Source organism: Pseudopodoces humilis, chromosome 7, assembly GCF_049639895.1.
Source record: "Pseudopodoces humilis isolate 2021_Gansu_Grassland_sample_001 chromosome 7, ASM4963989v1, whole genome shotgun sequence".
Classification (NCBI taxonomy): Eukaryota; Metazoa; Chordata; class Aves; order Passeriformes; family Paridae; genus Pseudopodoces; species Pseudopodoces humilis.
Genome location: NC_142206.1, coordinates 26,143,632 through 26,156,899, shown reverse-complemented (window position 1 = coordinate 26,156,899; position 13,268 = coordinate 26,143,632). Strand labels below are relative to the sequence as shown.

At 43.2% G+C, this 13,268-nt stretch overlaps 1 protein-coding gene across 7 annotated transcripts in view; it reads right to left on the bottom strand.

The window, feature by feature from the left end:
• Window positions 1-13,268, bottom strand: part of MAPKBP1 (mitogen-activated protein kinase binding protein 1) — a 96,550-nt gene that overhangs the window by 32,132 nt on the left and 51,150 nt on the right. For 6 of the 7 annotated variants that reach the window (XM_088057452.1, XM_088057456.1, XM_088057457.1 and 3 more), the window contains exons 4-14: window positions 11,902-11,964; window positions 11,262-11,319; window positions 8,339-8,509; window positions 5,343-5,480; window positions 4,529-4,711; window positions 3,913-3,930; window positions 3,225-3,385; window positions 2,646-2,835; window positions 1,499-1,645; window positions 428-612; window positions 232-323 (exon numbers count right to left, since the gene is read on the bottom strand). In XM_088057452.1, the coding sequence (XP_087913578.1) occupies window positions 232-323; window positions 428-612; window positions 1,499-1,645; window positions 2,646-2,835; window positions 3,225-3,385; window positions 3,913-3,930; window positions 4,529-4,711; window positions 5,343-5,480; window positions 8,339-8,509; window positions 11,262-11,319; window positions 11,902-11,964 (1,406 nt within the window). The remainder of the gene's footprint in view (window positions 1-231; window positions 324-427; window positions 613-1,498; window positions 1,646-2,645; window positions 2,836-3,224; window positions 3,386-3,912; window positions 3,931-4,528; window positions 4,712-5,342; window positions 5,481-8,338; window positions 8,510-11,261; window positions 11,320-11,901; window positions 11,965-13,268) is intronic. The other variant, XM_005522489.3, reaches the window with a different exon arrangement.

Sequence of the window (13,268 nt, the reverse complement as noted above, 5' to 3'; positions counted from 1 at the left end):
GAATTTCACATTATAATAATAAAGAGAACAAGTTTCAATCTCAACATACAATATTCCAATAAAAAGTAAGGGAAAAAAGACTTTTTCAAAGCCTGGCTCTACTGTCCCAACACTAGAAAGCTGCTCTGGAATCCAGTTCAGCATGACAATTCTAACATACCATAGTTGGACATTCTGACTTGCTCAACATTATATTCATAGGCAAAGGGGAAGCAGCTCAATTGCATTTACCTGTGTCAGGTTTGGAGTATTCCAGACATAAGATTTCAGAATCATGGGCTTCCACCTTCAGCATTTCCTTCAGAGACTGCAACTCATATATTCTAGGACATAACATGGCTCATTTCAGTATGTTTAATAACAAGACCTGGTTATTTTCTCATGCCTGACCAGGCTGCAAACTGCACAAGAAGCTTTATGGGATTACCTGAGAGTGCCTATCCTGTCCCCCGAGGCCAGGTGCTCCCCGCTGGGACTCACACAGACAGTGCGTATCCCCACCTTGGTATCCAGCACTTGTGCATCAGCTTTGTCTGCACTTCCCGCTGAGTTGTAATCAGTATCCAGAAGTACCTGAGTGTTGTCATCTACATAGATGATTTTCATCAAGTCCTGGGGACACAATACACCCAAAAATATTTACTAGTTACAAAATACTAAAGCAAAGCATCTGCCTTAGAAACTGAGCTCCTGGCCAGCATAAACATTTTATTGACAACAATGCTGTAATTGGTAGGACCATTTAGTTAGGAGCAAGCACTAAGCCCCTTCAGATTGTAGGATGAAAGTTTCACAGCTGTGTCTCACAATCACTCCTTTCAAAAGATTCAGGCTAGAAACTAACAGCATCTCCTGCACTCCTGCAAACTCTGGAATTAGTGATTACAACATATTAGGGCACACAGCAGGGAATATGAAAGACTTTTAGGGATCATCTACGTCAGATGTCTGAGTACTGACAGAAGTAAGAATTTTTTTCCACCTGATTCCTGAGGTCAGGGCTGCTGTTTCCAGAGGACTTCTAATTCAGATAAGAAGAGAAGCAAATGTCTATATGTAATCACTGTTCTGTATGATTAGCCTCCCTCTTATATAGATGAAATGAGTGAAAACTTCTTCATTGAATTTCCCAAACCTCTGCTTCATTTAATGCACCTTTTCCAAACAAATCTTAAGTGGTTACACATCACAGAGATGCAGAAAGAGAACCAGCTGTCCTGAAATATATAGTCCTTATCAAAGAGACTAAGCTTGATAAATCCTTAGGTGGTTTATGAAAACAGCAATAGTCCCCAGGACCATTTCAGACAACCTGTCCTTCCACCCAGTACTTTTTTCATGTTTCTTCAGGTTTGCACATTTAATCAGATTTGTGCTCAGTTTACAGAAACCTGTGTTGACTTGGAGATCAGAAGAAATTTGGGTCTTAACTTGGGAATCTGTGTGTGAAGAAGAGCAACCCAAAGGACAAGGAGGTGATCCAAACCTAGGATCTTACATTGCTGAGGATGTTGCGGTGCAGGGCTGTGCCATGGATGTTGGAGCTTTCCGTGTTCCACAGACGAATGGTGTTGTCAGAGGAGCAGGTGATGAAAGAACCAGGGGGGAGGCAGGGCTGATTGTTGTCTTTCACCTCTGGATACATCTAAAGGCAAGTAAAATCAACCCCTAAATAATATTGCCTGGCATCTAGCACCCTAGACACCAATAGCAAGTTTCAAAACAAAATGAGACAAAAGGGGTGAGACAAAACCTCTGTTTTCTAAAGGTGAAAGCCATACAGTTCTGACAAAAACCTATTTGCTTCAGACCAGAGCTTCATAAAGACTTCAAACAAATTCTCACTGAGCTTCCCTCATCACAGAAAACCTCCTTAAGACGCATGCAACAAACCAGTATCCATTTTTTAACAGTTCAAAGATAGCACCTCAAATCCCAAGCAGTGACCACGCAATAACCACCTTGCACTGCTGTTTGCAACTTTCATCTACTACTGTTAGTTTATAATTCAGAAAGAGGAGTGAAATGCAATTAATAAATAATAACAGTTCTCAACCTCCTCCCACTTTTTTCCACTTTCCCCTCTCCTGACCACTATTAGACATATGCCAACATATTAGCAACTCCATTGTTTCCTATACTTCCTTTCCTTCCCTCTGTCCCTCTGAGGGAAAGCCAACTAGACAGACTGCAAGATGACAGACACTTGAGAGGCTATTTCCACACATTTGGGTGAATATGTTAAGATGGACCAGAGTTCAGATTGTATCACTTGTTTCATGTTTTTGACTTGGAAGCACTTGCTCACCAGAGATCTCAAACAATTTTTTGGAGGTCAGCAATAAAGTCTTGTCTGTTTTCTAAAAGGATGCTCTCTATTCAACTCTGTTCAATTCTGCTCTTCTCCCACTTCTCACCTTTTAATGGTAAGATTTTTCCCAGTAGCACTACACATTTAGTCAGCCATTGCAGTGCAGCCAAAGAACTGTTCCCAGGCCCAGCAGCAAACACAATAACCAAAGGTGAAAATCTAAGTCAATTCTTTCCCTTCTACAGTAAGTGTTTGCATTCAAATTTGGCAGCTCATCTGATGGCTCTCTCAGCTGCAACTCACAATCCAACACCTGTGTTTGCAGACAGCATACCTCAATGTTCCACACACAGGAAGAGTGATACAAAGCAGAGTACACCTTGCCCACTTTCTTCGGATCTTTGACATCCCACACATACAGACTGTGGTCATTGTACACACAGGAAAGCCACTGGTTGGTGGGGTCAAAGGTCAATGCAATTGTGTCTGGATACTTCGCATCAGCCACACCAGAGAAAAGACGGCTGCACAAAGAGAGAACAACAGCCTGGTTAACTTGTGCTCTCTAGGAGTGGGGACAATGCTTAAACAGAACTCAGATTCTCCATGGGGTGCTGTTGAGATGAACAATATACTGTGGCATCTGTAAGCAAAGAGAGTAGATGGCCAGGAGGACCTGTGTCTTGAACAACCAGAGTCCCAAAAGCCTCAAAGTCCCATGGCAGAAGTCTTTCTCCTTGCCATCCAACTGTAGTGCAGTCATACAGGACAAGCCTGCAACAGCTCAGAGAGATCTGCAGCAGGCTTCCAATTTTAATCCATAGAAAGAGCATGCTCCAGATGGCAAAGGTCTGGGGAACAGTTCTAACCCCCATAAGCCTCCCTTGCTCCCTTTCACCCTTCTCCACAGTACCTGGCCTCAGTCACACTTGCGATGTCGGTTCCCAGGAAGTGTGGCTTCGGCAGAGTAGTGACAAAGTGAAGGTTCAGAGGGTTAAAAATCCTCACAGTGCCGTCAGCACAGCCACAGAAGATGTAGTCATGATTCACAGAGATGCAGTTTGCCACCGTAGTCTGAGGAGGACACAGCACATGAGACAGCAAATGAGAAATGCGCTCTCATGTCAAAGGTCACCAGACACACGACAGGGAGAACAGCGAATTGACAGACAAAGGAGTCATGGTCAGAAGATCTGTAGTGAAATCGAGCCCTGGGAGTAATGAAAGGCCTAAAAATCCATTTTTCCTTTCTGAAGAACTTTCCAGCCAAGGTCCACTTCAGATCCCAAGCAGTTAAAAAAAAAGCCCAGTTTCTCTGCCACCCACTATGATGGGAGGCCAGCAGAGCTACACATTTGCTCCAGCTGAGTCCTACTCTGAACACAGCTTTTATTTCTATGACATTCAAGGACACTGGCAGGCAAGCAGCACCTCACCCTGTACTAGCACACCAACACATTACCTGTCAGAAGGGGATAAGAAACAGAAGAAAATGGATTTTCTTCCCCTCCCTTTGGGATCTGTACAAATGGCAGAAAATGGTACAAAATGGAGTGTGGTGAAAAGGGGATGAGTTCAATGCAAAAGCTTTTTCAACTTACTGTGAAGCTGTCTGTATTCTGAGCGAGAGTGAAAGGCAGATTTTAGAGAGGAGGGGAAAGGAAAGGAAAGAAAAGAAGAGGCATTTCACTTGAGTGAAAGCATGGACAGACTTTTTCCCTTGATTTTAATACACTGGATCCTTTTAGATGGGCATGTTACATTCAGTTGAAAGGAAAACAAGCACGATCAAATTTTTAGCTATGGGCCAGCCTGGTGGTTTAGAATAGCCAAATCAACTAACACCTTGGGAACCTGCATTTGAGATGCACAAGCCAAGTAAGACACTGCAGAGTGGGTAGAAACCAGAATCCTTCTAAAACTCCTACTTGCCCCAGCCAAGCCAGGAGGGACCCGTACAGGAGTTGCCATAAGGACATTGCTTTGCCAGCAGAGCAGTCACTGTAATGCTGAGGCATGAGAATGAGAGAGCCTCAACAATCAATAAAATACCTTTGCCAAGAAATAGCACTATTTTTTCCCAGCCTTCCAGAGTACATTGCAGGGTTGCAGAGGCACAATTATTTTCACTGCTGGTGGCCAACTTGTACCTCCGAGTGCCCTTCTTATTTGTTGTTCCAGCTCTGCTTGAGCAGAATAGGAGGATGTAAAACTCACCCTCAGCTCCACCCACTTGTCTAGCAGCCTTTTTTCATTGAATTCACAGAGCAGGCCTGAGGATGTGATACAGAAAGTGCTGTCAGCTTTTTTGCCCCTTCCACAAGCCACATCCGCAAAGAAGTTGTTCCTCAGTTCTCCAAGCAATCCGGAGCGACCCAGCAAAGGGACTGTGGCATTCACCTAACAACAGAAAACAGTTTGCTACAAATACAGCAAGGCACTTCAGGCAGACAGTGATTTTTCATAACATCAGTCCCTGAGTGCTGAAGTGATTCAAAGAAAGAACTGTCAACAGTCTAATAAGGAGTGGTTTTACTTGGTGTTCATGTTACAATTGTTCATGAGCACAAAGAAAAATCACCATAGGTGGATTCTGCCTCCCAGAGAATAACAGAACAGCTAAAGATTTAAACACTTTGGTTGATGCTTCAAAATTACACTCACAACCTTTTTGAGATGCTCATACTAATGTCAAATAGCTTTCCCTACCTCTCTCCTCCAAGGAGTTAAACGACTGCAGCTCTCTTCTAGTTTATTTGTCCTTCAGTATATGTGACTACTGAACTACAAGCATGCTGCTATGCAATTCCAGGAGCCATGCCCCTACCTCAGTCAGGATAAGACATGCTTTTGGTGTTGTCAGCCCATGAGACTTAAGAGCTAGGGGTGAAGGCTATCTTTGCATCCCAGAAAAATGAAAAAGTTCACTTCCACACTTCCCACTTCCCACACAGCTCACTGGGGAAAAATCCACCCTGCTCTAAGATAGACATGCCTGTTTACAAGTTGGCCTTGATGCACTTTCTCTCACCTTGGAGGTTTTGCTGTCATCCAGGTACCAGAATTTGATATGTCGATTTCCAGCAGTGACAAAGTAACTGCAGTCCTCCGAGAATGACACTGCTGTCACTTTACTTGAGACTTTGTTGGCTGCCACTACGATGTTTTTCTGGAAACATAATTGTTTAGATTGGTTAATTTCTTTTCTCAGAAGCAAAGGAAACTAATTTCAATTACAGGCACATATCCAGTACAAGCAGTGCAGCAGGGAAAAGATGAGATCCAAACTATTTTCCATTCACCTCTCTATACCATCTCCCCAGCATTAGCTGGGAACACTGATTTGGCAGACAACATAATTCACATTTATATTCAATTTTTGTTCCACATTAACTATGATCAAGAACAAATCAGCAGGCACTAGTGCCTGCAGGAACTTGGTGTCTGAGCCATGACAAACATGATGGTTTCACAATCACCAGGAGCTCAGAGCAAACCCATTTCCTTTCCTAAACAGCAAATGCAGATGTAGGCCAGCACAAGGAAGAACTCCCCCCAACCCCCAGGCAGGAATGAGGGCATTGCACTCAAGATGGGGAACAGGTTTTTTTTCACGGAGAAAACTGTACTGGTTCTTCCATAAATTCTTCTCTCTCTTTAAACGCATCATACGTTATCAAAAGACTAAAAATACAGATAGACCATCCCTGTACTGGAAGAGAAAAAGCAAAATCTGTTATATCTCAAATGTATGCCTCAAAATGTCAGAGTTTGAGAAAAGAGGAACTAGACACAGGGACAGAAAGCAGGATGGACACTGCTCAAGCAGATTGGTCAGACAGGAGGAGGAGCTCCCTGTTCACAGGGTCATGGCTCAGTTTTCCTCTCCCTTCTTAGAAGTGAGAATAAAAAAGTTTTCTGCTTTGTCTGTTGTGGGTTTGCAAGCACATGGCTGACAACAGTGCACCCCTTTTCATTCTTGCTGTGTTTCCTTTACCCTTCCTCTCAGGGATTCAGCTGCTCCCACTCTTCCAGACACAATGCCCTCAGCACACAAACCATGTCACTCCCAGGGCTCCACTGGACTGCGTGCTGGCAGAACTGAAGAAACCAGCACCAGGGGAGTCTAGCCTGCTGCATCATCACCATGTAGGATCCCCCCACCCCAGAATGAAGGAAAGGCAAGTGGGATAGCAATTATCATAACTTCTTTCAAGATGGTGCTGAGAGAAAAGCTTAGGACTCTTGCATACCTCAACATCTGGATCATTGCTGTGGTCCATCTTTAAGGAAGCAAGGGAATCCTACAGACAACATGCATTTTCTTTTCCATCACAGTCAAATTACTAGGTCTACCAGTCAGGAAAAAAGGGGAAATCAAAGCAGCCGCACAGAGGATAGACAGCTTGTGGTTACAAGTGCAGGAAAATACTTCAGAAGACCTGTATCTTCAGTCTTTATTGACTTTGGTCAGATAAAGTATCTCTAGTTTTGGCATTCAGTCTGCAAAGTAAAGGTCAGCTAGACCTCCCATCACAGTCTGGAGCATAAGCTTAAAGACTGCGTTCTTCAGTTCTCACATCCACAGTTACACAGTGAACAGAAAAACCTGGATAAGCAAGGGAAAGCAAAACTACTTGTACTGTTTCACACAAGCCACACCACACATTGTGACCCTGCCCAAGTCACTACTTTAATTTGTATAACTAGAAATAACCCAAAGGCTGAGCACTCAATTTTCAACACAGACATACACATTTAGGTTCTCTTACTACACACACTTCAGCTATGTAAAAGAGTAGCAACATCAAACTTCAGCTCACACAGAAGACAACAGTGAGATCTTAAATCACAGCGCAGAAAATGCAATGAAAAGAGTAACATACTAAATGAGTACGGACTTACAAGATGCAAGAGAAGAGAACGCTCTGGGGAAACCTTATCGTGGCCCTCCAGTATCTAAAGGAGGCCTACAGGAAACATGGGGAGGAACTCTCCATCAGGGAATGTAGTGATAGGACAATGGTAATGATAGATTTAGATTAGCTATTAGGAAGAAATTCTTTACTGTGAGGGCAGTGAGGGACTGGAGCAGCCTGCCCAGAGAAGCTGTGGATGCCCCATTCCCAGGAATGTTCAAGACCAGATTGGACAGGGCTGTGATGGGGTTTCCACCTGGTCTAGTGGGAGGTATCTCTGCCCATGGCAGGGGAATGGGAACTAGGTAATCCTTAGGATCCCTTCCTTCCAACCCAAACCATTCTATGATCCTATGAGATTTAACAGACGTATTGATTCTTTCTTAAAGCATATCTCTTTTAGAGAGGGTTACAGCACTTGAAGAAGTAGCAGGAGCATCTATTACAATATAAGACTCCTAGCCTACCAAAAAGAAATGTTTATTTTCTTATGTACAAATAACAAATGCTTAAATGTTTACTAGAGGATAAGACACAGACTTTGTTTCTACCAAGTGTTGCCTCGATCCAGTGACAGTCAGAGTGACTCTCATTAGCTCTCACCCATTATGAATTCCCTATGTTGCTCTTCTCACCCATCAAGGCTGGAATCAGAATATCACAAACTCTGACATAAAAAAAATCAAAACAAGCCAAGAACATTCACTACACTACAAAAGAAGTCTCTGGCCGGTGAGAGTTTCCTTCCTTAACCTCCTAAATTAGTTTTTAATAAGACTCTAAAAAAGCACAATGGTTTGGCAAGGTTTCAAAGTCCAGTCTTTTCTGGCTGGACAGCAAAATGTCACACATCTCCAAGCATAAATAAAATCCCTTCATGGAAATGACTTAGACCTACCCTAAGAGACCATAGCTTTCTCTCTTGTCCAAATTTGTCTGTGCCTATGAATGTCAAAAACCAAACAATAACTACAGAATTTAAAAAAAAAAAAACAAAAACAGAAAGCATGATGGAACTGAAATATTCTACAATTAGACTGGAAGCTCTTTTTGATTCTTTTTGATTCAGCAACACCTTCTGGTCCACCAAACCTCCTAGAAAACTTACCTTCCATGACCACACGTTGACAATCATGTCATGCTGGTACCCCACAGAAACAATGTACTTGGAGCTGGGGGAGAAGGCCACACAGGCCACACCGTATTTGTGCTCCTGGAGCTCCGCCACCTGGTTTCGCTCAGCCACGTCCCATACACGAACTGCTGGCATGTGTCCGCTCTGGAAAGGACAAGAACAGACACAGAACAGGAGGTGGAACCCTGAAATCAGTTCTGACAGATCCCAACATGTAAATGCAGGAGCTTAGAAAAACATGCCTAGATGGTGCACTCACAATAGATTTAGTGGTTCCTTTGATTCTTTAAAGCCCAGGTTGAGACCAACAACCTATGGAGTATATGCATTTAAACAGCTGTGCAAATTAATACCACCTCCCCTACTTTAAACCTCTTCTTTTGCTACTCACAAAATGCTAGTCCCTGTTCTGGCCAGGGACTAGAACAATACTTTTGATGCACATCCCTGGTCTTTGTAATGCAAACTTACAGCCTGCTTGTGAAAAGGATTATAATAGATTGTTATCCCTAGACTCAGTGAACAAAAAGCCCTCACACCCTCTGCTCCTAACACAACATAGACATCTGAGGTATCAAGCCAGGTCATGCCATACAAAAACATGACATGGCTGTTGTGGGAACTCTCACACACCATCTGAGGGACTAGCAGCATCATTTCTGTCACAAGGTAACACACAGATGCACTCTGCCCGAAAGAGTGCAGGCAGGGTAATACCAGAGAAAAAGACATGGCAGGAACATGGCAGCAAACATTTAATGTTTGCTCTCCAGAGAAACAGAAATGCTAATTCAGCACTTTCTGCCAGACAAATCTATTCTTTTGTTTAATTGTTTGTTATTAAGCCAAATTAAAACAAGGCGCACAAGCTGAGCTGAAATGCTGGCCAAAAAATGTGCTTGATGGGCAAATCTTACTCAAGTAACTGCTCATGATTTCACATTGAAGTCTGTCAAAACAGCAGCTTGTAAGATAATATATCCATGGCAACAAAGCAGGATGGTACCTTTTTGATTGGTTTTAAGTTAGTCATTTGATTGTGTGGGAGAGACAAGTCTCATCACAAGTAAAAGTCAAAGCTTTAAAAGCTTAAAATTGTGCATGTTTTAATTGCCTTGTTCAAAAGCTCTGCTAAGCAACTGCTTGTGGCCTGGAAAAATGCCATGGTCAGATTTAACTGCAGCTGGTACAGTTCTCCCTTCTGCAACGCAGATCTCAGGTCTCAAGGTGCCTTGCAAGATGGTACAATGAGCTGAATCAGCTGTTCTTCAAAACAACTGCTACGCTTAAACACATACATACATATAAATATTTCCCAGTAACTTAGCATACACCCCAAGACCTTAACAAACTGCATTTGCATTTCATCTTTTAAGAAATGTTCACCAAAAGGGAGCTCTGTGTGACCTCCATGGACAAGGACTCTACACCTCTATGGGGAGAAATAAAAAGTAATAATTAAAATATTTTAGGAAAAAAGTTTTCTTATGAATTTGACATAGGTAAAGGACATTTAATATGTGTGGCAGCCAAGGACTAACCTCCATGCTCTCCTCCCTGAAAAGTCAGCCATACAGAAAACTAAGGTGTTATTAGGCAGAATCAGCATAATGCAGCTACAGGGGAGCTTGACAAAGTGAACTCAGAAAGCACTTCCCTGCGGGACAGGGGTTGAACTAAGACACGACTGCTGACACCAGCAGGGGACACTGCTACACTAAGCAATAATTCAAATGTCAGACACGCGGGAGGATATCAAAAAAAAGAAATGGTTTTTCAATACGGCAAGAGGAGACATGCTTTGCAACAAAGGGGGGGGGAAAACAACAAAAAAAACCAACACAAAAACTCCACAACAAGAATAATAAATAATAAACCCCTACAAAGTTCAAGTATGCTATAAAATCTCATGTTCTCACTAAAAAACTAATGACAGCATCTAACGACGGAAAATTTATGCTAAATTTCTCTGTGTTGTGGTAGCCTCCATCCAAAAAACCCACTCTTGCTTCTACCCTTGGTCTGATCCATACAAGATCCAGACCCAGGTTTGGAGCCACCTGGCGACATGACAGCTGCCATCATGGTGACCACAGTAGGGACCACTGGAGAGAGAGAATGGTCTCCACCTTGACAGATCCAACACAGGACAGTGATTGATGCATTTCTCCCTGTGGCTGAGGCTCAAGAGACCTGTCTCACACGTGCTCCCTCCCCATCTCTTACACAGGCACAGGGACTAGTGGTAAACTGCCCTTAATCACACACGAGCAAACTAAGCCCAGCCATACAGAGGTCAGCATTTCTGTGGATTTTTAACATCCAGCAATTCCAGCCTCATGACAAAGCCCATGTCTTGAGCTTCTAAAGCAGGACAGACACACAGTGTACTCATCCTTATTCTCCCCTTTGGGCATGTTGGGAAAGAGGAAGCAATTGTTGCCCCCAGCCAAACAATGCCAAACCACAGGCAACAGTATCTTCTGTGACTATTCCTTAAACTCCACTCCTTGTGCACTTTTCATTTCACCCACAACACTGTTTCTGGCTTCAGTTACTTCCTGAAATCCTACAGGGACAATGCTAAGCTCAGGCCAAGATTCAGGACCATCCAAGTACTCTTTATTGATGCTAGAGTAGAACAATGCTGCTTGTCCTTTTGCTTATTTTCACTCTACCTTCAGCCCACAGATACCACCCCAGAAGACCCATACCCCAAGCTGATGTGTTGAAAAACTCCTAGCAGGAGCACCCACCACCCATAAGCCAGCAGGTCCACTGAACAGTGAGACAACACTGAAACTCGCTTCTCTGTATGAAAACAGCCTTTTTCTTCTAAGTCCTTCTGCCCTGCCTCAAAATGTAATGGACAAGGTGCACCCCCTCTCACACTTACCTCTCCTGTAACCAAATATTTTCCATCTGGAGAGAAAGCAAGTGCTGTAATTGTTTTCCTAAAACAGAGAAAATAACAGTGAGAAACATTTCCAACATGTGACTTCATTTCAATACATCATGACTGGGGAGTAGGTTGGGATGAACTGAAAAGATGCTAAAGTCACCCATAATAGGCTGACATAATGGTTTTGCTTTGCCATGGGGATTCCTTGTTGCCCAAGTCTCAAACAGCAGCCCACAGCAGCAGAAAAGCTCCCAAAGTTGAGGTTCATCACTGCACCTTTATTCCAGGTGCAGGACCATGTCACACTGCTGGCTTCAATAACAAGGTCATCATTTTAGGTGGAGAAAAAAAAAAAAAAGTCAGACTTACTTACTACCATGGAGCTGTATTAAGAGCCCCTCGACGTCATGACCATTAGCAGATCCTCTTGGGATCACAACGTTTATGAGGTGGTACTTTGACAGCAATAGCACCTCATGAGAGAAGGAGTTGGAGTCAAAGCAACCTATCCCTAAGGCAACTCTAACTGGAGGGGATTTAGCCTGGAGCAACAGCAGCTTCTGCACTTCAGTCAGGCCATAAAAGTCTTGAATTCACCTCACAGAAAGCAAGTCCAGTTTAAAGCTTTACTCACCTGGAGCTGTTTAGAATATGATGTTGCTTATTTTTTCTAGGGTTGAATAGCACAACAACACACCTAGACAGAGGAAATAGAAAAACAAAGAGAGATTACATCACTACATGCATAAAGATAACAAAGAGCTATCCTTGCTGGGAAAGCTAAAAACAAGAAACAAAAGTAGCCCCAAAAAGCTGTTTTATTCTGTAATCTCAGACTGAGATGAGGTTAACTAGAAAACAGAAAGCAAAATAACAGTCCAGAGGAAAATCATAAGTCTTTCCCATGTTGAGGAATACCATTTGCTAGTACCATAAATAATTACCTTTTCACCTTCCAGGAGCCCTGAGTCTGATTGTCCAACCTGGACAGAAAGGTTTACCATGAAATCTTGTGCAAAGCCCTAATGGATTATGTCCCTTGCTATAAAAGTGACCCTGTGTACTGGGCACCAAACCAGAGTGCCTGGTGTAAGAGTAAGACGGCAGGGTAGAAGGAAAGAGGGGATCTTTTGAAAAGATTTTGGGGGGGATGAAGGGGAATTAAAGGCACCAAATTTCTGTGCCTCACCTTATCAATAGACAGGACAGTAAGCAAGGAGTATAGCACAAGAAGTGACTGGCTGGTTGGGAAGTGAAACATACAGTGCCAAAAAACTATTGACCTAAGAAGTCTATCTGCATAAACAACAGGGGCCTTGCAGATACCTCTCAGTAAGCTGAACTGCAAAAACAAGCAATACTAAGCTCCTAGTAAGCAATATAATTACCTCCACTGGGAACAAAACACCTCTATTGCTGACTGGAGGGGGAAGGAAGGAGAAGAGACCCCATCTCCCACTACTCTTGCTCACAGCACATTGCCTTGGTGCCTCAGCCCACCACAACTAGACCGACAGGAGTCACAGGTACTGCAGCCTTCCCCACTTCCCACAAACACCCTATACACCATTTTTAAATCTCCATGTAACAGCATTTGTCTTGTAGCAGAGCACAAGACAAAGTAGCAACCAGTAACAGAATATGCTGGTACAGGAATAAAAGGATAGAGTAACAATCGCTCTGATGACCTTGTGCCCTATTTTTCGCTTCACTTCTTAAATAAAAACTTTGAGTTTTGCCTGTCCCTCTACAAGAACACACTGCTGGAGTTTGGAGAGTCCCAGCTCCTCCTTCACTGCAGTGTTGGGAGAGCACTGCAGGATGTCCCTGCTCCACTGCCAGCAGCCTTTCCTGCACTGAGTATTTCACTTACATCACCATCATGCTGGGACTTGCTTGCAACACATAGCAGCTTACAGACATCAATTACTGGGAGAAACATGCAGGACACACAGGAGAAGTAGAGTTGGCCTGGAAAAAAGGACTAGAGGAGTTGGCCTG